Below are 25,516 nucleotides of genomic sequence, written 5' to 3'. Positions count from 1 at the left end.
AGGAATTTGTCACTGTAAAAAATGGGTTGTAAATCAAGAATGTTATATAAGGCATTAGTGAAGAGACTTGTGAATCAAACCGCAGTAGCAGAGACCTAAGGATCAAAGTTGGGTGTCAACAAGGAAGCATAGCTTCTCCTAGATATTATGACCTTTGCAAAACAAAACCAAATTATTTATTTGAAAGGAACATAAAAAGATACTTATTGCAAGGGCCTAGAAAATATAACATCACATTTTTTTTAAATGGAGAGTTCTTAGAGCAGTGTACAATTTTCTTATGCATAATTCACAATTATGAAGCATATATCTAAAGTCTGGAGGGAATTGCTTTGTCATCCTGCAATTTTGCAGCACGCTTAGAAGGTTGCACAGTAACTATTAACTTTGACACTGCAATCAGATTTGGCTCCGATGTTTGAGAAGATTCTTGCTTGGGTAGTCCTTCTGATGAACTTGTTGCAGAAATAAATTTCACCTCCCAAACCTGTTTCGCTAACATCAGTCAACAAAGTCAGAGGACTTTATAAACTCCCAATTCAGCCTAAGCTAACATACAAGATGCCATACAAGCAGTAACTCATAATTCCAAGATTGTGCATGCATAACAAAGTTATGGTCGGCCTAAGCTAACATACAAGATGTCATGCAAGCAATAACTCATAATTCAAAGATTGTGCATGTATAATAAAGATGTTTCCCAAGGGTCCATGCTACATTTACAAGACAATACACCATAAGCTTTTTAGTCTTTCTTAAACTAGCTCCATAAAGAAGAAACAAATTATAGGGAACATACACATTAGACAAATCAAGATGCTAAATGATGTTTAATGAACCGATTATAAATCAATAAATAGAGAAAAAGATGACATGGAAATTCCACCCCACCTCTGCCATGATATAAACATTCCTAATTAGACACAGCATGATTCAAGGAGCTAATCACAAGCCTACTTGCAAATGCACCATAGCCTCAGTTGATTTGATATAAAAAGAGTCAAACAAAGTAGTTTTGAGTTACTAAGAGAAACTATAAAACTTCATGAAACTATGATCTGCAAGCTACCATGTCCTCAATATAATGGTATGTGTAGAAGAATGTTTAGGATGGGCAATAAAAGCATGCATCCATAAATTTTGCAATACACTTGGAAATGTGAAAGCAACAGATCTCTGCAGGATAATTTTTTGAAATGGTTAACATATACATTAACTGTTACAACTATAAAATGTTTGAATCGAGATAGTTTACTTTTGGACAGCGAATGGTGAACTTGCAGCCTATGAAGAAAAGAATACCAAAGAGATATATAAACAGAATTTCCACAAAGGATCTATTTCCCCCCCACATAAAGTTGAGGTTAGAAACAATTTTTCTATGGCAATAGATCACTCAAGATTTCAGTGAGCAGTGTCAAAGATACAGTCACAATTCAATTTATGTGATACCAAGGATAACAAAGAAAGCATGTTTCATATCAATGTTCAAAATAAATGAAGCATTACTGACACACCTTTCAAAGCAATGGAGGTAAGATGTATGCAAGAACTAGAGTAATCATTAATAGAATTCACAACTTACCATCAATTATCCATCCTGAAGAAGGTTTGTAAAGGATATTTTTGACATTTCCATCCCAGTGCAACACACAACAGAGAAAAAGTTGCAATTACATCCCTTTATTTGAATTTAATTACAACTTTTTAATATATTTTAATCACTTCCATCCCAGTGCAACACAAGGAAGTAAATCACAATCAGTTTCATTTATTTATATTTAATTCCAGTTTTATACAATATCTAAAATATATGTGGTTCGGGGATAATTTGGAATCACCTAGGTAAACAGATTTATGTAAAATTGCCCTGTAAAGAGACCCAAATCATGGCTTACCAGAAATGAGACTGAGTGTCCCAAACATTTTTTCGGGTGGAAACCATGCATTTTAATATGACAACAAAAAAAGAGCAGTTAAGAGGCAAATTTCTCATTTCCTTTCTTTTTCATATACCAGCCTTACTGCTCCAGATATTTTTTGAATTAGCAACACAAGATTAGGTAGCTATGAGGTTTAGGTTGTTAGAAGCACAAAATCTACTATAAGTTCAAATAAAGAGTTCAAAACCTTCACTTTGAATGGGCAGATTATATGCTACAGAATCTACACGATCAATGGCAGCATTAATTAGTCATATCTGACAAAAGAAATGGAGCAAAGATGCCAAAATTCATCTTCAAGGTTGTCAATTTCCACAAAGCATTAGGCAAAGGCTATTTGTCAGCTATAGTTTTCTCCTAAGTTACCAATTTGGGTTCAAGATTGGGTTTGAGACAAGGATTTGCATAAAGGTACAGCAAAAAAAAATTGGGGGTTCGATGCATTTTGTGTAGGTGATGACAGAGCATCCTTCTTGTTGCAATCTTGCATCACCCAAAAACATAGCTTGCAATTCCCTATGTGCAAGCTAATCTTGTGAGTACCATTGTGTTGTGATTGCGTGAAAAGTTAACTTGCATGTCCATGTTGTCAATGTGTTAGGCAGCTGCAGTGTCCCACACACTCTATGCTCATTGGCACAGCTTCCTTTTTCTCTATGCACCTCTACTTTCATAACCCCATGCCCTTTGCTTGTTGCCCCACACAACATCCTTGTAGCACATGCACTGGAAAGGTGAGCCAATGTCAAATGTCAAGCAGTTTGTCATTTCATCAAATGGCAACAACTGGATTTTCTAAAGGTTTGTCAGTTTTGGAAGGTCAAAAGACAATCAAGTTCCAATTCATTGTGGAATGGTCAATTGTTCTTGTTACAAATGGCACCTTGCTTATCAGATTTCCTCTTGGGTGCACATTTATACAGCTTCAGTTGGTCATTCAAAGGGTTTGACCCTCAGCAAGAAAATTGAGTATTAGATACAGCTTCAGTTGATTTGATTGCAAGCACAAAGAGTTTCTATGCATATTTCTCTAAGTGGTTGAGCAGTGAAGCATGATTTAGTTTCAATAATTCCTTCATTCTATACAGATGAAGCTTATGATTTCTTGTCAAGCTCCATTTTCTTTCTAGTTTAGCATTTCTTGTGTGCTCCGTGTGCCCATTCGACAATTGTTCATTTAACTCACATGTGACTCAACACCAAATGGTATTATAGAGAGAGTATTCTCCGTCCTAGAGGTGAGCTCACATAAGTTTCTTCAGCTTAAGCAATTGAGCAAAATGTTGTCACATTGTAGGTGAACCAGAGAAGATAGTTCATAGGCTAGGAAGAGGAGGTGCAAGGAACCATCAAGTGGCCTACATTGCAGATCTAGCCAATATGTTGAGAGCTATTAGAGAACAATTTGAGGTCATTGAGACTGCATAGAGGAGGTTGGTAGTGATGGAAGACATCAGCAATGATGAAAGACAAGATCGTAATGTGAGGTGGTTCCATGGATTCAAATGATGTTGAGAGCATGACAATAGAGGAAAGATTTGCAATCACCTTGATGAAAGTCAGAAGCAAGCTGAGGTTTGATCTGCAAAGCTACTCGATAAGCTTAAATCTAGAAGAGTTGGTTGATTGGATCAATGAGCTAAAGAAATACTAAGTTCAAAGCAATCAAAGACCTAAGATGAGCCAAATATGCTACCATAAAGTTGAAAGGGCATGTTGACTTCTAGTGGGGCTCAATCCAAACAAATCATGTAGGGAAGAAGCATAAGATCTCATAGTGGGATCGCATAGTGAAAGCTCAAGAGAAATTTTATGTCAACCAACCACACATTGGATCTATTCAGAAAGCTCCAAAACCTATGCCAAAGGGAGACAGCTATGGAGTACATGGAGGAGTTCTACAGACAATTCATTCATGCTAGTCATGTGGAAGATGACTCTATGAAAGTGTCCAAGTGTGTAAATGGATTGCGCATCTCAATCTAGGATGAGATGTACAATTCATTCTATCAAGGTGGCCCACCGCCTAACACTCAAGGTGGAGAAAATTGTTCCATAGACAAGAAGGCATAGCTTTACACACAAGGTGAGCGCAAAAACTAGTGGTGCCATGCCAAGCATGAACACATCTCCAACATAAGTGGAGATAGAGGATGATGAAGCTGATACAAAGGCTTCAATGGAATTTGCTTCAAATGTGGACAAACAGTTCACCATGCATTTGAGTGTCCAAACTATTACGATAATAGATAGTTTCTATTTATTGTTAATGGTTATCTACTGTTATATTCTGTAAATACTTAGTTAGCTGTTAGCTAGAATAGAATGTTTCTATTCTTCACGATCGTTTCCTAAGGAAACATTGTCTTTTTTCTTGTATATAAAGATCTATTGATCTCTATTAATATTAAGCAAATATTTTACCAATTACTTCATAATATGGTATCAGAGCCTGAATAAAGAATTTGTGAATTCTTTTCTGAGATTTTTCGGGCCTCTTGGTTTTGCTGCAGATTTTCGGAAATTTTTTGTTTTCAAAAGTTCTTCAAACAAAAATTCGTGAAGAATTTTTTCTGTTTTTTTTTAAATCTTCTATTTTTCGAGATTGTTAAGGACTGTGTTCATCCCATGTAACAGGATTCTTCCTGTTTGCGTCTGTCTGGCGAGGGTTTTCGGCATTTTTCGGCGCAGTACAGACCCGCCATTTTTTCTGCAACCTGCAACTTGGTCAAACCCACGTTTTTTGACTTTCGGCTAGGGTTTTGACCCCCCAGATTCAGTCAAAAAAAATTTTGAGCACAGATTCATGGTGGGTTTTTCGAGAGCTCAACTGGGCTATCATATGTTTTTTTTGGGTGTCTCGATTTTTGAGCCAGCGGATCCAAATTCTGACAGCATATTCTTTTTAGGTTTTTCAAGCTCTCTTTTGGGTGCCTCTTCATTTTTTTGGGTCCTCCGACATTTTACCTCGAAGTACGTGCCTTCTCAGTTTTTCACATAAATTCGTGCCATGGCATCTCTGACAAATATTCTGCTCGAGGGAAATCAAAAGTTCAATGGTCGAAATTATAGCACGTGGAAGCAGCGGATGCTAACCATCTTCGAATATCGCGGCAGCGATCAGGTGGTTCTGGGTACTACTCAGCGTCCGACTACAGCTGGTCCTGATCAGGTTGCATATGACCAGCATAATCGGGAGGCAGTGATGCTTCTCAAATTATCGGTAGCTGATGATCAACTCCCTTAGATTCCATCTGGCAAAATAGCTGCCGAGATATGGGCGCATCTCAAAACCCTACATGAGACTTTTGATAAAAGCAAAGCCTTCGTTCTCAATAACACTCTGTTTTCTATTGTGATGGATGAGCGGAAATCGCTCCAGGATCACCTGAATAGGATTCAAAAAATCCGTGATCAGCTGCTTGCCATTGGACGCAAGATGGAGGAAGAGGACATTGTGGTAATCGCCCTTAAAATTTTACCCAAGTCCTACGCTCATTTTATCGAAACTCTCAACATCACTTCTACTTGTGTTGATCTAAAGTTCACAGATCTCTGCACACTTCTGCTTCAGCAAGATCAGTGGACACAGCAGTTCGGTAGCAGTTCTAGCTCCACCTCCACAAAACAAGCCTTTGCTGCTAATTCTTTTCACAAGGATAAGGGCAAGTCTCATTCTTAGCAGTCTTCTCAGCAGGAACCCTCTGCTCATGCATCAAAAGGCTCGAAGAAAAAGAACATTCAATGCAACTATCGCCACAAGTATGGTCACATGAAGGTTGAATGTCAGAAGCCCTTAGCTGCCCAAGCTAAGCAATCTAGTTCGCAGCCCAAAGCAAACAGTGCAAAGCACACTGAGCAGACAAAATCTGCCTTTTACGCCTTCATGGCTAAAAGACCCGCAGACCATGTCAAATCGTCTGCCTGGTATATTGATTCAAGTGCCTCTCGTCATTTCACCCACCATCGAGACTAGTTCACTGACTACCAGCCTTATTCAGATTCTGTTATATTTGGTGGTGGGGAAGAATACACGGTTGTCGGCAAAGGCAACATTTAGATTCAGTCTGCTGGGAGGAATCTCATTTTCCTCGATGTCTTCCACGTTCCAGGGATGGAACTCAATCTACTCTCAGTCAGTCAGATGTTGCGACACTCTCCACGGTTGGATGTCACCTTCAGTTCACATCAGTGCACCATCACTGATCGGGAGACTCAGTCAGTTGTTGCAGTTGGTCTTGAGGATCATGATCTTTTCGAACTTGCAGATTCTAGTGTTTCTCAAGACCTCGCTATGGCTGCTCGACAATCTTCTCTCAGTACACTTTGGCATCAGTGATATGGGCACTTAAATGTGTGCTATCTTGCTCAGCTTGCTCGGGACGCGCTTGTCCTCAGATTGTCAGAGATTTAGACTCAGCAGCTTGGAGTTTGTGATGCATACCAGGCTGGGAAGCAACATCGCACACCCTTCAAAAGTGGCGATTCATGGCGGGCTTCTCAGGTACTTCAGCTTGTTCATGTTGATATCTGCGGCCCTATGGCTATTCCTTCTGTTCTTGGGTCCAGGTATTTTCTATTGTTTGTTGATGATTTCCATAGAAAAATGTGGGTCTATTTTCTTGCAAAGAAATCAGAAGTGTTTACTGTATTTCAGAAGTTTAAACCTCTAGTTGAAAAAGAGTCTAGGAAATCTATTATTGCTCTTAGATCAGATAATGGGGGGGAATTTTGTTGTAATGAATTCTCTAGCTTCTGTGATATTCATGGCATTAAGCGCCAGTTAACCACACCCCACACACCCCAACAGAACAGTGTAGTTGAACGTCGAAACAGAACAATCACTGAGATGGCTAGATCCATGCTCAACCACAAACGTGTTCTGGAGCAGTTTTGGGCAGAAGCAATTAACACTGCAGTCTACCTTTTGAACCGGTCACCCACTATGGCGGTCAAAGGCAAGACTCCGAAAGAGGCCTGGTCAGGTCGCAAGCCCAAAATCAGTCATCTGAAGGTTTTCGGCTCCCTTGGTTATGTTTGGATCCCTAATGCTTCACGCACCAAGTTGGATGCCAAGAGCCAGAAACTTATGCTTACTGGATGCAGTAGTCTTCACAAAGCCTACCGCTTGATTGACATTCAGACATCTAGTCTCTTGTATAGTCGTGATGTAGTAGTCTTTGATGAGCAACGAGGACCCTTCATGCATGTCTCTCTTGTTCCTGATTCAGCAGACCAACCTATGAAGGCTCATGATTTGGGAGTTAGACTTCCATTAGGTCCACCTGATGGGAGGGTTCCTGCAGCTCCAGTAGCTCCAGTTATCCCAATGATCCATGTACATACACCTCCGACTTCTCCTGCAAGATCACCCAGATTTGCAGATGCTTCACCTGATTTTGATCCAGACTCTTCTGATGAGGAACCTGATCATAAAGCATCTCCTGATGCTAATGTTGGTCCTTCTCCTCTCCGGCCTAAATGGTGGGCCAAGACACTTGCTGATCTTTGGGATGATGAACTCATCGATGGGAGCACTCCTCGGAAAAAGAGCAAACATGCAGGGACAGTTAATTTTGCTCTCATGGCCAACATTCATAGTGTGTTTGAACCTTAGACATACTCCAAGGCCAAAGGTATTCCAGAGTGGGAACAGGCTATGCAATCTGAACACCAAAGCCTGTTGAAGAATCACACCTGGGAACTTTCTGATCTTTCACCAAGGAAGAAACCCATTGGCTACAAATGGGTCTACAAAATCAAATACAAGTTTGATGGTACTTTGGATAAGTACAAAGCTCGCTTAGTTGCAAAGGGCTTTTCTCAGCGTCAGGACATTGATTATGAGGAGACCTTTGCTCCTACAGCCAAGATGAGCACTATCAGATTAGTCCTAGCCATGGCAGCACAGTTTGGTTGGAATGTCCATCAGATGGACGTCAAGAGTGCTTTCCTGAATGGTGACCTACAAGAAGAGGTCTACATGACGCAACCTCCAAGTTTCAAGGTTGCAGGTAAAGAACACCAGGTTCTCAGACTGGTGAAATCTCTCTATGGTTTGAAGCAGGCCCCTAGAGCATGGTACATGAAAATTGATAAGTACCTCAGTGATCAAAGCTTCACGAGGAATTCTTCAGACTCAAACTTGTACATCAAAACTACTGACAGTGATATCATCCTTTTGGTCATTTATGTGGATGATTTGATCATCACTGACAATTCGGCATCTTTGATTCAGGGAATCAAACAGAGTTTATGCCAGTCTTTTGACATGACTGACCTTGGGATAATGCATTATTGCCTAGGTGTTGAGGTTTGGCAGCAGCCTTCTGGTATATTCATTTCTCAGTCTAAATATGTTAGGGCTCTATTAGACAAGTTTCATATGCAGGATTGCAAGACTACATCTACACCTATGGGAAAGGCCTGAAGTTATCAGCCCAGTCTGATTCTCCTCCCGTTGATGATACTACATACAGGCAACTAGTACGTAGTCTCATCTACCTCTCTGCTACTAGACCTGATATCAGCTTCGCAGTCAGCTACATTTCACGCTTTATGACAGCTCCCAAGGCTGATCATTGGATAGCCGCAAAGCATGTGCTTTGTTATGTGAAGGGCACTACTGATTATGGAATTCTCTACTCTCGGAGTTCTAATCCTAGACTTCGTGGATCCACAGAAAAGAATTGGGTCGGCTTTGTTGATGATAAAAAGTCAACTTTTGGATGTGCTTAGTTTGGGATCCAGTGCCGTCACATGGACCAGTGAGAAGCAGCAGGTTGTTTCTCTCTCCTCTACAGAGGCTGAATACAGAGGGGCAGTTAAGGCAGGTTGTGAAGCTGTCTGGCTTCGTCGGATGCTTGGGGATATGCAGATGTCACCAGCAGGACCGACCACCTTGTTTGTTGATAACGATGGCATTATCAAGTTAGCACAAAATCCAGTCTTCCATGAACGAACCAAGCATGTAGATGTTCATTGTCATTACATATGGCACTTGGTTGAAGACAGGATCATAGACTTGTAGTATGTTCCTACAATGGATCAAACTGCAAACATTCTCACCAAGCCACTTGGTCCAGATAAGTTTGTCAAATTCAGAGGACAGCTTAATGTAGTGGATAGATTAACCATTAAGGGAGGGTATTACGATAATAGATAGTTTCTATTTATTGTTAATGGTTATCTACTGTTATATTTTGTAAATACTTAGTTAGCTATTAGCTAGAATAGAATGTTTCTATTCTTCACGATCGTTTCCTAAGGAAACGTCGTCTTTCTTCTTGTATATAAAGATCTATTGATCTCTATTAATATTAAGCAAATATTTTACCAATTACTTCGTAATACAAACATCAAGTGAAAGCAGGGATGCACAAAGAAGCATGTGTATGTTGCATAAGCTAAAGAAGCAAGCTCTTTGAGTGGTGGAGCAAAAGATGCAAACCCAAAGTTTATCCCCAACCTTTGTGTAAGTCCAGAAACCTACATACACGGACAATGAACCATGGTTAAGGACAAGCTTCTTCCAAACTATGCATAAGTTAAGAGGAAAGTGTTGCAAATTGATGATTGATGGAGACGACACCAACAACATAGTATCCATGAAAATAGTGAAGTTGGGATTGAGGATAGTTGTGCATGCCACACCATACAAATTCTCTTGGTTGTCGAAGGGCCAGTAACTCACAATGACAAAGTAATGTCAAGTTGCATTCCACATTAGTGGATATACGAATGAGGTACTGTGCGATGTGATCACGACGGATGCCTACCATGTGTCATCGGGAAGGCCATGGAAAAATGATAAATGCACAATACATTATGGGTCTAAGAACACATTCACAATGAGAAAGGGTGGGAAGAAGTTCAAGTTACCTGCCATGAAGGACGAGTGAGAATCCAAACAAAAGGGCAAGGTATTTTTTTTTGTCAACAAGATAGTTTCTCAAGGAGGTGGGAGACTTGTAGGATTGTTCTAGGCTACTACTCAAGCCTGCACAAAAGAAACAAACGAAGTCACACAATTCTAAAGAGCTAGAAGTCATTGTGTTGTTCAAAGAGTTCACGAATGTGATTGGTAAGGGGATGCCAAATAGATTGTCATTAATGTGCAACAACTCACATTAGTTTGATTCTAGATTCCAATTTGCCAAACAAGGCACTACAAAAAAGATTCCAAACATGAGTACAAAATTCCACAAGCAGATTAAATAACTACTAGAACAAGGTCTAATTAGGGAGAGTCTATGTGGTTGTGCAATGCCTATAATACTAGTGTTGAATAAGGATGATGAATGGAGGATGTGTGCATACTCCCATAGAATCAATAAGATTGCCATCAAGTACAAGATTCCATTGTCACACGTGGATGACTTAATGGATTGGCTAATTGGAGCACTATTTTTTTCAAGATTGATCACAAAAGTTGTCACCTTGATTATATTATTTGTGATTTTTTCCTTCAAATTTTGACTGAGAATTGTGTCATCGACAAAATCATTGAGTTTCAAAACCTTTGTCAACTAGCAAAGAGGTTCTCACCATCCCATAAGTCTTTGCCAAGTTCCCGCAACCTTGTCAAAACCCAACTGTCCTTTCACAACCTCTTTGTTTTGAAATAAAGCTGTCAAAATGTGTCAAGGACTGATGAAGTGATCCCTATTAAAAAAAGAAAGATATTCACAATTAGTGTCAACGTTCCCATATGATTTCAAAACTTGTGTTGGAGCACAACAAAGTTTCCATAACCACATTGGACCCTGACAAGGTTAGCACAACCCTATCGACTCCCAATAAGATTTCTAGAACCGTGTTCAAACCCAAAGCAATGTTCAAAACTTCCACAAGCAAAAAAACATGAAGAATTTTGAAAATTTGTGTTTGACCACGAAGATGCCTCGGCACAAAGTAAAATGAGTAGTGTCCAACGTGGTGTTTGACGAATGTTAAATGTTTTGAAACCCATTTTGGCACTTGATGAGGTTGTCACAACGTCATTGGCATCCGACAGCCTATTCATAACCATAACCAAAATGAAAGAGATTTTCAAAAGTGTTTCATCAAAGGTCGAAGCCATTTTGTAAATGCAAAACCATCTCTTTTGTTACAATGGGTGGTTTTGAAACCATAGTTAAAGGCCAATAAGGTTTTGAAAACCTCTCTTAACTTCTAACAAACAAGTTTAAAAAGTTTGCATTTCAAAGAAAGCAATGTATCATTGATGTGCCAACATTAAAGACACCATTAATGCGCTCATGATGCTCGAGAACATTGAATGTCGACCGATATAAAGCAACAATGAAATGCAAAGAAAGCATTCTAAGGAGCAATTGTTAGGAGCTAACATAATTGCAAAGGAGGATTTATAGGGTGCATCTAGCGAGCAGTGCAAAAAAGATTTCAGGTGCCATCTAGTGCAAAGGAGCTTTTCAAAGGTAAAGGTACATAGTTACTTTTGCTCTCATAATTTGTACAAGATAAATTTTGGTCATTTAGACCAATTTCATGAAAACTTGCCTCTGGATTTGTTTACCAATGTGTTGAAAGATATGGTTTGCTTTCTCTATAATTTGATCTTCGCTAAAATGATGTACAAATACCTCGAGTACTAGCATTTGTCAAGTTTGGAGAGCACCACGCCTAAAATTGGGGATACGAAGCTAGGCCATTTCAACCTCGAGGAATTTTAGAGAAGAATGAATGTTGAGAATAAGTCCCCAACGACCAAAAAGCTGGTAGGTAATGGGTTGTTACAAGTGGCTAGCTCTCCCATGGTCGTACAATGCATAAACCTGGTTCTGAAATGCATCAACTACTATGACCCTCGGACTCAAGAAGTGAAGCTGCAAATAACAAAGTGATTGCTGGGTTGAAAGGGGAATATTTCACCACACTCCTCAGATTGCCCCAAATAGAGGTATTTGCAAACCATGACACCACAATTGCTTATCAACACTTCACTGAGAAGAAATGTGCATGCTGCAATACAATCGCAAGGCAGTGATTGGCAATCCCTACAAAGGGAAAATCACAATTGCTCAAAAAGCTATAGAGATCAAATTTTGCAAACATCTCAAATTGCATCATGCTTCTCGACAACTGGTTGGTAATGACAACGCTCATCATTTTGAGGAATGGATGTAGCTATTCATTATGGTCATCACTCCTGGAGAACAATTCATAGATTGAGGAACTATAATAAATGGCAAAATTCAAAGCAAAATAACCCAATTTCAGCTAGATAAGTCTTTCTACATGTCATCCTATCTATTTTACGCTATTATTGGCATGATAGCCTGGACAAGGTTAGTTGAAATTGATAATTTTGATGAGATAAATATATAACCATTACCCACAACTCCAATTGGAAAACAACTATAGAAGTTTATGAGGGGTGAACAATACGTTCACAATGCATGTGATCCAGGAGCTACAAGGCTGTATGAGTTCCAGAAGCTACCCAATTAATCAATACATACGGGAGCTATGTCATTCAATTTTGAAGATTCACCTACATTGAAATTAGGGGCTTTGTGGATTTCCATGCAAATTCTCCCGATATGTTAACAAAAAAAAAATTTTGATCAAGGTTTTGTAGACAGATAGGTGAATTATGTAAAAGGTGTTGAGAAAGGAAGAAGGTAAGGGTCCCTTTCCCCATTGGTCCAGCCCACTATTCATGCAATTCATTATTTGATGCACTAAATATTGAAAGACTCGGTGAGATATATCATGCAATTATTTGAGAGGAGATTTCCTTTTGAAAACAAAGATTAAATTAGAAACACTCTACAATTATTGCCTGATTTCTATCAACTCCTAGGATTAGAAGATAATTGGGCTGATTATGATAGCGAATGAGGTCAGAAAAAGGGATTGGATGAGACTATTATTACAACAAATCAAAACTTTCCAATTAGATCAGGGTATCCAAAACATAGATGATGACAAGTCTGATTTGGTAGATCCCACATATATTTTGCTCTCGTCCAAACAGAGTTAATTGCCCATTAATCGAGATGTAAGAGAGGTGTGAACTATAGAAGAAAGAATGTAAATGGTATTGAGGAGGACACAAGAGTGGGTGTTGAGAAAGGTTGTTGATAAGTCAAGTACAATGCCTCTTGAAACGGAAAAAAATTTAAAACAAAAAGGAGACCAAGCAAATCCTTCCTCCTCCCATCTGTAGAAGTTGATGATCAACCATAAGAGCCAAGAATCGTCTGCAAGCAAAACACCTATCACATAAAAGAGATCAAGCAAATAAAGTATGCTCTATAACCAAAGAATTTTGTATTATTGCACAAAACAATATTGGAGATACAATATTGAAGGTAAAATTACAATGAATGAAAGACTTGCTTTATAGAAAGCAAGAGATGCCCTAATCCTAAAATTAAAAGAACTAAAGCAATGCAAAGTTGGAGCTAAATTAAGCTCAACTATAAGCTAGAAAAGCTAACTAGAAATACCTCTAAGTGACTCAAACTAAAAAAGCATAACCTAGATAAAATAAAGCACCTAAGTTTAGCTTAAGCGAAAAAGCAATTAAAGGATCTAATTAATAAATAATTAGATAATTGTCCTTAAATTACTCCAACACCATCCTATGTCATCCACCAGTTCTCAATTTGTAGGAGAAGATGGAGTGGTGAAGATCCCCCAAGAAAGAGGAATCCTAATAGGACATGCAAAGATGGCTCAAAGGGGAAAAGGAAGCAAAGGAGAAAGTGAAATTAGCAGTTATCCAGGAGGAGCCATGTGAAGGGAATACCATCCATGTTGCATCCTCCCCTTCTTAGGTAAGTTCCTCTTCATCCTCGACTCTTCATCTCACTCATTACCTACTTCCTCACCACCACATTCACATCAAAACTCCTTTGTTCCATCCAATCCTTCACCTCCATCTTAACCCAACATCTCTTCCTTCAATCAAATAAGGCATTCGTTCACTACACCTCCTCCCGTGAAGCCACCACAATTTTCCCCTAATCCTATTGGAGCTTCCTCTAGTTCTCCATCTAAGACATCTCCCTCTTGGCTATAAAACACACTTTTAAAGAAAAGAAAAGTAACTCAGCGAAAAATTCCCCAATTTGATGAGGTTCCTTATTTGCTCCAAAAGTCACCTCAACCCAAAATGGCCGAGACAACTTCCAGATTGATGAAAGAATTAATCTTGAGCCATATGTTTCTAGAGGTTGCCGATTCATATGCGAAGAAGGATATCAAAAAGGTAACTAAAAAGCATTTCAATATCACCAGGATTGGGCCCTCCTTCATAACTTCCAAGTGTCATCTGCCAAGTTTGTCAGGAGAACAAAGAAGGACAAGCAATCTAAAGAAGAGCTTAAGCAAAGCAAGAAAGAACTTTTATTGCTTGTCTTAAGTCTATAGTAGACACCTCAGCTCAACCATTGGACAAGATCGATTCCTCCTTAAACCCTAGCTCACGAAGTAAGAAGGAAGTAATTGAGAAGATATATAGGCACCAATCTTATGGCAAAGTGACTTAAGATAGGATAAACGAGATTGTATCAAAAGGATCAGAATTCATTGGAGCTACAAAATTATATGGTGAAATCGACAACGGGAAGATGGAAATTGATGATGAAATCAATGCATCAAAGCAAGAAGAAACCATTTGGTTAAGAGTGGATAAGAATCTTAAAGAGATGATTAAAATGGGGAATGATAAGCTTAGTGCAGAACAAATGTTTCAAGATACCAACGAAAATAAGCATCTCCTGTGGCTAAAAAACATCAAATGGAAAATAGTGGTCATCAAGTAGAGCATCTAGGAACAAACCAAGCTATCAAGGGAATGTGGGCAGCTGAAGGCAAACATTCAAGTTGACTTCTGAGTTGTTAACTCAAGCATACAATCTAAAGATGATCCTCAAATCATTAATATACAATCTATCAGAGATAATTTTAAGGCAATGATTGAGAAATCTTTCAATAAGCAAACATTCAGTGTAGAAGCAATGAAAAGATTAAGTAACATCAATATCGCCATGGTGAATTGTGTTGGCCATCAACCAATATTTCAGAATAGAATGGAACATATTTAGAATGACAAGGCAATTTGGGAGCTAAGGAGTAGCAACGTCATCATCCCTAAGCACCATGGACTTGTTGCTGCTGTTAAAGCATTTTGTGCTTATAAAGCTAGAGTTCTCGCTCCAACGTCATGGTCCCCAATCCCTAGCTCATCCCCAGTAAAGGACAAAGATGATGTAGAAAGGAATATTGTGCCACCTCAGCACAATGCTTATATTGTTTTTCTACTAATTTCATTTGAAAAAGTTTAAGTTATCAAATGTTTGAAGTTTTCAAATTTTAAGGAAACTTTTAGTCTTGTAGAATCAGTTACATTTCAAAGAATATATTTATGCAATCAATAAGCTTTGTAAGGATCTTTCGGTAATGTTCTAATCTTGGGCATTGAGTAGTTGAAGAAAACAGAATATTTTTCTGATAAAGACGTTTATAAGTCTCTGCACTATGCAGTTTTTGAACAATTGAAATACAGAGATCAGTTTTGAGTCTGTGCTGTAAACCGATTTATGAGTTATTATTCCTTTGTTGCATAATAACTATTTTAAGTGTTCTATATTCTGTATTGATTGGTATTCTGATAGTTCTCTGAAGTGAAACAATCTATTTTGTTTAAAGGGTGGTTATTGGTCTGTGTGCTTGACAACATCTGAAGAATATTTCAGTTACATATTCTATATATGTTTGTACTTTTAAAAGGAACGAGTCTTTGTGTTTGTTTTATATTTGCATGAAGTTAGAAGAAAGATTTGAGAAGTGTTTTCTTTCTCTGCCTTTACTTTTCCTGCTTTCTGCTTAAAAGCATACCCAAAAAATCAAATTATATCATAAGAGGGAGTTGTACCTCTAAAATTCAGGAGAAAGTTGTTATCAATAAATAATAAATAACAACTGATCCAACAGCTGGTTAAATTTGCTATCACAAATTAGGCATTTTCAGGGCCATTTAAACATAAATTAGTGGTGACAAATATGTTAACCAACAAAAGTGAATATCATAATATCAGAATTAAAAATGAAGATGAGTGGAAGACTAAAATAAAGAATTAAAGAAGGCTTTATACAAATGGATGATGATGCCATTTGGGTTGACTCCAACAACATTCTTGAGATTGATGAACAAAGTTTTGGGCCCACTTCTCACCAAACTTGTGGTCATCTACATTGTTAATATTTTAATGTTTAGCAAGATGACAAAGGAGTGTCTTGCACACCTACAATAGGTGTCAGTGCAGCTAAGGATAGAACAATTACATATTTTAGTGAGAAGTTGAGCAAGGCTAGACATTAATATTCTATTCCAAGAATTTTTTGCCATAATATGGGCTTTGCACAAGTAGAGGCATTAATTGTTGCCAAGATAGTTTAATTTGTATACAAACCACCGAGGTTTGAAGTTAATCAACAGTCAAGCAAAGCTCAACCAAAGGCACATGATGTGGGTAGAATATCTGAGGGGTTACTCTAGTGTTGAGGTAGAACAAACAATGTTGCAAATGACTTCGCCCAAAGGCAGATGCTCTTGTTTGAAATGATAGCTAAACTGGTGGGCATGGAAGTGATGATCTATATACCACAGATATAGATTTTGTAAATGCACGCATGAAGCCCTAAGCTGGACATAGAAGCCTATATGAGTACTTTCCACAAGAGGGATACCTATTCAAGAGGCAACAATTGTTCATTCCATGAAGTTCAATAGGGAAGAACATCATCTAAGAGTTGCATGGAGGTAGACTTCGAGGGCACTTTGACATGACATGACATGGTCCATGTTCGAGGAGATGAATCACTAGTCAAGTTTGTGCAAAGATGTACACAAATTCATGGAAAGGTGCAGGATCTGCCAAACAACAAAGGGAGTGGCACATAGCACTAAGTTCTACAAGCCATTATCCACACCACACGGGCCTTCCAAACAAATTGTCCATGGATATTGTCCTTCAATTATCATGCACACAAAGGGAAAATGATTCTATCATTATAGTGGTGGCCAAATTTTCTAAAATAGTGCACTTCATTCCTTGTCAAAAGTCAAATGAAACATCTAGGATAGCAGATCTGTTCTTCAAGGAGATAGTTTGATTGCATGGATTGACACGAAGCATTGCATCAACTACGGCAAAAAGTTGCTTAGCCATTTCTAACACCCTCTATGGAAGAAATTGGGCATATAGCTAAATTACAGCTTTGCATATCATTTGCAAATGAATAGGTGGATAAAGGTTGCCAATTAAAGTCTTGGCAATCTACTCAAATGTCTAGTAGGAAGCCTATGCAATGGGACACTATGTTGGTGCATGCAGAATTTGTGTACAACTCAATGGATAGATCTTCAAGAAAGAAGCCATTTCAAGTGGTGTATGGGACATCCCCATGAAGTGTCATAAATTTGTTGAGATTGTAAGATGGTGAATGTGTAAGTGTAGAAGTAGGAAACTTTGCATAGCTCATGAAGGAGATTCACACATAAGTCAAAAAATAGTTGGAGGAAAGCAACGCAAGGTACAGGTTGCATGCAAATGAGCATCAAAGGGAGAAGACTTATTGGAGGGTGAGTTAGTCATGGTGCATCTGAGAAAAGAATAGTTTTCTCAAGGAACATGCAACAAGCTAAAGCCCAAGAAGATCTGAGAAAAGAACAGTTTTCTCAAGGAACATGCAACAAGCTAAAGCCCAAGAAGATCGGGCCATGACATTGTGCGCAAAAAATTTCTAAGAAAGCTTGTGAGATTGAAATCCTAGAAGGGTTCACATTAGATATCTCTTTGATATTTAATATATCTGATCTGTATTCCTACAATTCACCTAAATGTCTTTTGTGCACCTTCATGTTGTGATAGTTTGTTTGAACATAGGCTTAAATTGCATACCCATGTTGCTGGTGTTTTTGATGATTGCAACGTCTCACCCACTCTATGCCAATTGGTGTTGCTTCCTTTTCTTCTACACAACTCTACTGACATAAAACCTTAGGCCCTTTATTTGTCACCCCATATAACATGTTTCTAGTCTAGTGCATACCCTAGAGAGAGTAGTCCCCATTAGATGTCAAGGAGTTAGTCATTTCATTTAACTTCTGCCAAACGACAATGATTAGATTTTCTAATAGTTTGTCAATTCTAGAAGGTCAAACAGCTATCAAGTTCAAATTTGTTGTGGAATGGCCAATTGTTCTTTTTGCAAATGGCACCTTCCTGATTGGATTTCCTCCTGAGCACACATTTATGGCAACAACTTACTTCAATCCATCATGGCAACATAGTTTTTGGCATTTCTTGGTCACAAAAAGGGTTCAACCTTCAACGAGCAAATTGGGTTTTGTATAGAATTTAGATTGATTCAATTAAAAGTGAAGAGAGTATTTGTGCATATTTATCTAAGGGGTTAGTGTAGCGTAAACATGTTTCACATATTGTTGGCCCATTTGTAATTCTTTCAATCTTCACAAATAAAGCTTCCAATTACTCATTCAATCTCCATTGTTCTAAGGGGAGCAAGAAGATTCGCGAGAAGGAAGATTCGAGGGGAGCAGGCAGGGCACCATGAATCCCAACTGCATCTCAGTGAATCCCAAGCAAGCAGGACACCGTGAAGCAGGCAGACAGGGCATCGTGGATCCCAAGCAGGCAGGGCACTGTGAAGCAGACAGACAGGCACCATAAGCAGTGGCAGACAACCGGATAGGGAAGGGCCCTATAGTCAGTGGATCCCACAAAAAATTCACGGGTGCCTTTTCTCCACCTTTGTATGCATTCTTTGCATTCTTTTAACTTTACTTTGTCTGTTCTTTGGCAAATGGAAGCAAAAATGGTTAAACCTGCATACAACTCCAAACCCACACAATATTTTACCACATGAAAACAAAACAAGGCAAAATGAAGGGAAATTTGGATCTGACAGGCATAGAGGCAATAGGGTCACAGGGATTAGATCTGGTAGGGCAGGAATGCAGTACACAAGGTTCACAGTGGCCAAATACAAATATTTTTCCAAAACATTTGGGAATAATGGAAGTCTCATTTACAACTGAAAGTGTTGTCAAACCTTCTAAGTCAAGATAGTTTAATAGAATTCTGGAGATCTTTGTTAATAAGATCCCTTCAAACAAATGCATCAAAGTATACAAACACTGGAGAAAGGCTGATTTTCGTAAATGCAAAACAATATAAGGGGATCTTAAGGCGCAAACAGACTCGACAGCTAAGACAAAAGAAAAAATTCACTGTGATTTTACCAAAGTTGAATTTCAGTAACAAAGAGATAACTAATAAGTTGTTTCAAAAGGGAGAACCAATTGGCCAGGCTGAGTATAAAGGAAAAGAGAAGCTGATAGGGGACACAGAGGATCTCGAGTCAAATGTGGACCAGATAGAAGGGATTGTGGGCAAAATAGAAGAGCTCATGACAAGCAAGAAGGGCACCGGAAAAGTGGCGCAGGAACTTTATAGCCCCACATCCACACCTCTTATATGGTCATTAGATTTGTATGTAGAAGAGCTCATGAGATTGAAGAACAACCTCGAAATATTAGAAGCCAAGGGGAGATTTGAAGACAACAAAGCAAAAATGGTGATAGAATCCAATTGCAAGTTGGAAAAAGAAAATAAAATACGAAAAGAACAAATTCTAAATCTTCAGATTAACATGGAGAGGGGTTAGCAAGATTTGAACATTCTAAAACACGAGTTAGTTCAACTAAAAACAACTGAAAACAAGAAGCCAATAACAGAGGAAGGAGAAAATGTAATGCAAATAAAGGTGATCCAATCAGCATTGGCAGACCTAGAGTCAAAAGAGAATCAGCTAAGAGAACAAATAGAAGAGGCCAAGTCATGGTCACAAGTGGTAAGGGGGCCAGCAAGCGAGCAGAGAGGAATCATTGAAAACCAAGTCAAAAGACAACTAAGGGAAGAAAAAGATAAGCAGACCAAGGCTGCAAACATTATAATTAAGGGTTTAGGGGACTTTGGTGAGAAAGAGAGAACCGATATTCTCAATAGAGACTTCCTTAAAGACAAACTGCAGTGATCAGGGTATATCCAACAAGCAAATAGGATTGGAAAGAAGATGGATGGAGGTAGAGATAGACATGTAAGAGTCACCTTAAGAAATCTAGAGGATAAGAACATGATTCTTAAAAAACAAAGGGTTGCTTAGAGGCACATACATTTCTTTAGATGATGATTTGACCTTCGATCAACAAAAAGAACAAAGGAAAGAATGTGAGAAAGTAAAGACAGCAAGAAATGAGGGAAAGTGGGCATGGTTGAAGAATGGGAAAGCCCAAATCTCTGAGTGTTTTTCAAACAAGAAATAGGGATTAGGGGCCCCACAGGATTACTTACATGTCATAAGTTGGAATTGCAGAGGATATCCGTGGAGGAGAGGACCTGGGTTGGGGCCCATAGAAAAAGGAAAAAATATTATCATTCTCACAGAAACACATGAACATGATGGTTGCAAAGTTCCAGATTTTGAAGGATTTATGAAAGTTTCGGTTTGGAACAAAGGGAGTGAAATGGGCAAAGGTCATGGCAGAGTTACAGTTCTAATAGATGAGAAGTGGCAGGGTATTGTAAAAGTGGAAAAAGAAGACACAAATAAACAATACATATGGCTGCAAATAACAGAGAATGGGGTGACTTTCAAATTGGCCGCTTGCTACTTTGCTCCAAAAAACTCAAGTTTTATAAGAAGAGGAACTTAGACGACGAAGACCCTTATGCATCACTAATAAAAGATATCTCTATTTTCAGTACGTTTGGTGACATAGTGCTAATGGGAGACTTTAATGCAAGGACAGCTAATAACCAGTCGCTTCAGTTGAGCAATGAAGCAAGAGGGGAAAACAATCCTCTTTGGCTGGAAGAAGGTAGAGATCAACATTGGGAAAGAACCTCTCAAGATGGTAAGGGCAGCGCGTCTCAGTTTGGGGCAGAATTACTTGGCCTTTGTAGTTTATTCAGCTTGGTCATTTGCAATGGCATGAAAGATTGGCCAAGATCGGGGGGCATCATATGCAATACTTATAATGGCCAAAGTGTTGTAGACTACGTGATTTGCTCACAGAGTTTTATTTCTAGATTGCTGAAGTTCGATATTGGAGAGTGCCCTATTGAGCTGAAATCAGATCATTCACCTCTTCTTGTTAAACTAGGCATTTCTCCATGCAGTCAACACAATGGGTAGGTTCACCACATGCAAAAGATAGGTCCTTCCAAGGGAAGAATCCTTATAAATCAAAAGAATAAAGAAATCTTTAGTGCTGATCTTAAGCAACAGTTACACAATATGAAGTATAACAGAAAGGTTAAGGCAACCAATAAGATAGGGGCCCACATTCATGGCAGCCCGTTGATCCCATTAATCCACAAGGCTCTAAGGTCATGCAAAAGATCTCAATCTAGGACGAGGGCTACAAACACTTTTTCGGCAAATCCGTAGTATGATGAAGATTGTAAGGCAGCCAAGAGATCACTAAAAGAGGGTGGAATGGACAAAGAGCGCAAGAAAAAATATGTAAAATTGGTGCAATCAAAAAAGGAAAAATATGTTCATGAAAGAAGGAAGGAAATAATTTCTCTTGGAAGGCATAATCCCAAGGGTTTTTGGAAGGAGTTGCAGCAAAAGAAAAAGAAGACTGAAAATAGCATTACGGATGCACAATGTTTGGAATATGCCAAGATCGTTTATGAACGCACTCATGAGAAAAACTATCCACCTGTTGTTAACACTTCAATGAAACTCTTCACAACAAAGGATATTCATCGAGGCATAAAGAATTTAGCAAGTGGTAAAGCACAGGACATAGATGGGTTACAAGCTGAATTCTTAAAATGGGGAAGCGAGATTCTCGCCCCTCATATAAGGAGAATTTTCAATAACATCATTCAGAAAGGTTTCCCGGGGGAATGGACAACTAGTGTGGTCATCCCTCTCTTTAAAAACGGGGATATCAATAACCCTTCTAACTATCACACGATTATGGTCAATCCTCTCTTTGGCAAGCTCTTTGGGAGCGTGTTAGAACGTAGGATTAGCAGCTGACCAGAGAAGGAAGGTAAAAGGGCTAAAGGGCAGGCAGGTTTCAGGGCAAGACATTCTACCATTGATCATTGCATCACTCTTCGACACTTGATAGAAAAAATTTGGAACACTCAAGGTGAGGAAGCTTGTTGTTGTTTTGTGGACTTTAAGAAAGCTTTTGACACGATACCTAGAGATAAACTACGACATAGAATGGAAGAGCTAGACTACTGGATAGGTATAGAGCTGCAGTTCATAGATTATATGAGAAGGTTAGAGCTAAAATCAAAACAAGTGAAGGCATGTTACATTGTTTTGGCAGCAATATTGGAGTTAAACAGGGCTGCCCTCTATCTCCCACACTTTTTGGGCTATACATTGACAAGTTAGAAGCTTGGTTAAACAAAACAGAGGGTGAGGGTGTTCAGTTGGCAGGTTATGTGGTGAAACTCCTTTTGTATGCTGATGATCTTATCCTAATTTCAAAAACAGTTCATGGGTTAAGAGAACATTTGAAAGCTTTAAAAGACTTTTGTCAAGAGGTTGGGATGCAAGTGAACATATCCAAGACCAAAATCATGATTTTCTCATAAAAAAGAAAAGACAAACAAGTTACCTTTCTTTTTGAAGGCAGTCCATTGGAAATAGTGAAAGAATACAAGTACCTTGGGATCGACTTTCACTACAAGCTTAGTTGGGAGACTTGTAGGACAAAAAGGATACAAGGAGGTTGGAAAGCCTCATGCTTACTTCAAAATAGGTGCAGAAAAGTGGAACTTTGGGATTGGAAAACCAAGAAAACCCTTTTTAGTCTTCTAGTCACATCGGTTATTCTCTATGGTTATGAAGTATGGGGTAGCAGCATGTCAAACTGCAATTGCAGGCAACTAGAAAGAATCCAAGAGCATTTAATAACAAGCAATCTCAAAGTTAAAAGCAGGATCCCGTATGAAATTTTGTTAGCTAAAGAAAGTACTTTTCCTTTGGAAGCTTCGGCTATAGCCTGATTGATATGTTATTTAAAGAAGGTTGCAAACATGGATAAGCATCGCTGGCCTAAAATGGTTGTGGAAGAGATGCTAAATCAAAGGAAGAAAACCTGGATGAAGCAGAACAACAATTGGATGAACAAGTGGAACATTGATTTGCATGACTTCCCTAACACCAACCGTGAAATAAAAAGTGATGTTATTAAAAAATTTCGTATTACCATGTGGACAAAGCAAGTTGGGCGGAAAAAAGCATACTACATCAAAGAGTTTAATCCAACAAAAGACTACAGTGAAAATACATATTTAGGGGCTATTAAAGGTAAAGCGCAGATGCTAATTGCACAACTAAGAACCGGGTCACACCACCTTAGATGCGAGATCGGTAGGTGGAAGATACCTAAAGAAGCATGGGAGGAAAGAACTTGCATATTCTGCAATAAAGGGGTAGTAGAAACAGAATGGCACTACATCATGGAGTGCGTGGCTTATGAGGACATCTGCACTCAGTATCAAAATAGATTAAAGGTTGACAAAATGCATCTGATATTTTAAGAAGATAGAATTAATCAGACTGCTAGCCTCCTAGTCAAAATAAATAGTAGAAGATTGGACAGGGAAAATAATCTGAAGATTAATTAAGAATGCTATCCTCGGTCCCGTAGACTGAGTCTCGTGGATGTCATTAAAATCTTTCATTCATTCATTCTACCTAGTTTACCTTCCCCATTGTGTGCTCTCTATGCCCGTTCGAATATTGTTCATTCAACCCATGTGCAGCTGCTGCACATGTATGTCCATACAAAAAATATATGAAAATCATAAATATATGGTTATACTTTTTGAGCCTTAAAACAAGAATTAAAGTTCAGATAACTATAGAACATACATTTGATAAACAAAACAACCATAAATTTTTTATAAGATCATATGTACGTCAATATTGAAGGATGTAACCCACTTTATGTGGACCTGTTGGTGGACGTTTTATCGTTCTACCAAACACTTAGGATAAACAAAATCACTACTTGTGCCAAGATTGTGAGAAAGACCACACGGCAACTCCAAGGTCTATATGTGCAAACGAGCGACTTTAGTGGGATAGCTGCTTGGGTAGTGTGTGCTGAAAATCTCAAGGGAGACTTACGCTTATCGACTGGTGTCGTTCACAAGTTGAACTTAGGCAGATTTGACAATTTATGCTCTATGTTTTGGATTTTCTGGTTTAGGACTAAAAAAGATAAAAAGGATGAAGGTTCAGGGATTCTATGCTATTCCTAAGCCATTCCTATGAACTCGAGGCGGTAAAGATTGGGTGAAACTGGTAACGACGCCTTGTTTCGCCATACTGGGACAACTACGCAAAGCGAGTGCAATCTTCTAAGGTTATGCTTAAGATTTTCATACTAAAAAAGAATACCAACAATTGAACAATACCATTCCAAGTAGAAGTTAAACATCCATGTTAAAGCTTAGGCTAACTTTACACATTGAAAGGCAATCATCCATCCAACAAAAGTATGAGCAAAATTTCACCAATCAATACTTATTAGATCTATCATTCATCTAACAACTTAAAAACAAATTACTTAAGCAAATCTAATCTAATTGTTGAAAGGGAATATGCAACCATGCAACCATTTAGCAATAAAAAGATTTCAAAACAATACTGATAATGAATATTTTATTACTCAAATAGCTTTGTGCAACAATTTCATAAATCTCTCCACAACACAATCAAATGAGAGAATGAGGGTTTATATAGAGTTTTGAAAGAAAAATAAACGACCGAGATCGATCTAAGATCAACGGCTGAGATCTAAACAACCCAACCCTAGATAGAGTTTCCCAAAATAATACCAAAGATCACTTGCAAAAGAGACAAGTAGCGCAAGATGCTATGTTTTAGGATTGTATCCCTTTCTTCTGATATTCATTGAACTTGGACACAATTTGGTCCACTTCCTCCATCGTGACATATGGCAAGCTTGGGGAGCCGAAATACAGACACGATTTTGAGTTGTGGATGGCACTGTTAGTTTTAAGATCAAACTGAAAACAGTAAGCAGAAAATAAAAAAGGAAACACACATAACGCAGCAGTACCCTGGGAAAACCTCCCACTTGGAGGTGAAAAACCCAGCAACAAAGTCTAAATTTGTATTAACTCAGACATCAGTATAAGTCTTACAACTTCACTTCACACATGAAGTGGTATAATCAGCAGATAACCCGAATTAGGGCACACAACAAAATGAACAACACTTATCTGAGAAATTCACAATCTGATGCAGAATATTCGCTAGGTCTGAAGGTGACACACAGCCCTTAGAACAAGTTTGCAGCCTTGTGTGTGGATTTGCCAGCCCTAGCAGCAGTTCGCTAATCTCAGAGATGTATTCGCCAGCCCTAGCAGCAGTTCGCTGATCTCAGAGATGTACTCGCTAGCCCTAGATGAAACCTTGAATGAGTTCACTGATGAGCAGAAGTA

The 25,516-nt window shown here is 38.6% G+C and overlaps 1 protein-coding gene across 3 annotated transcripts in view; it reads right to left on the bottom strand.

Annotated features, from left to right (window-relative positions):
• Window positions 1–217: 217 nt before the first annotated feature.
• LOC131042496 (1,4-dihydroxy-2-naphthoyl-CoA thioesterase 1) overlaps window positions 218–25,516 on the bottom strand; it is a 75,788-nt gene continuing 50,489 nt past the window's right edge. Inside the window, exon 4 of one of the 3 annotated variants that reach the window (XM_057975807.2) lies at window positions 218–495. In XM_057975807.2, the coding sequence (XP_057831790.2) occupies window positions 475–495 (21 nt within the window). In that variant the 3' untranslated portion in view covers window positions 218–474. Of the gene's footprint in view, window positions 496–23,776; window positions 23,810–25,516 lie in introns of those variants that run through there. The other 2 variants (XM_057975805.2, XM_057975808.2) reach the window with 2 other exon arrangements.

This window comes from Cryptomeria japonica, chromosome 1 (genome assembly GCF_030272615.1).
Source record: "Cryptomeria japonica chromosome 1, Sugi_1.0, whole genome shotgun sequence".
In the NCBI taxonomy this organism is placed as follows: domain Eukaryota; kingdom Viridiplantae; phylum Streptophyta; class Pinopsida; order Cupressales; family Cupressaceae; genus Cryptomeria; species Cryptomeria japonica.
The sequence above is the reverse complement of the archived record's forward strand: the minus strand, read 5'-3'. Positions and strand labels throughout refer to the sequence as shown.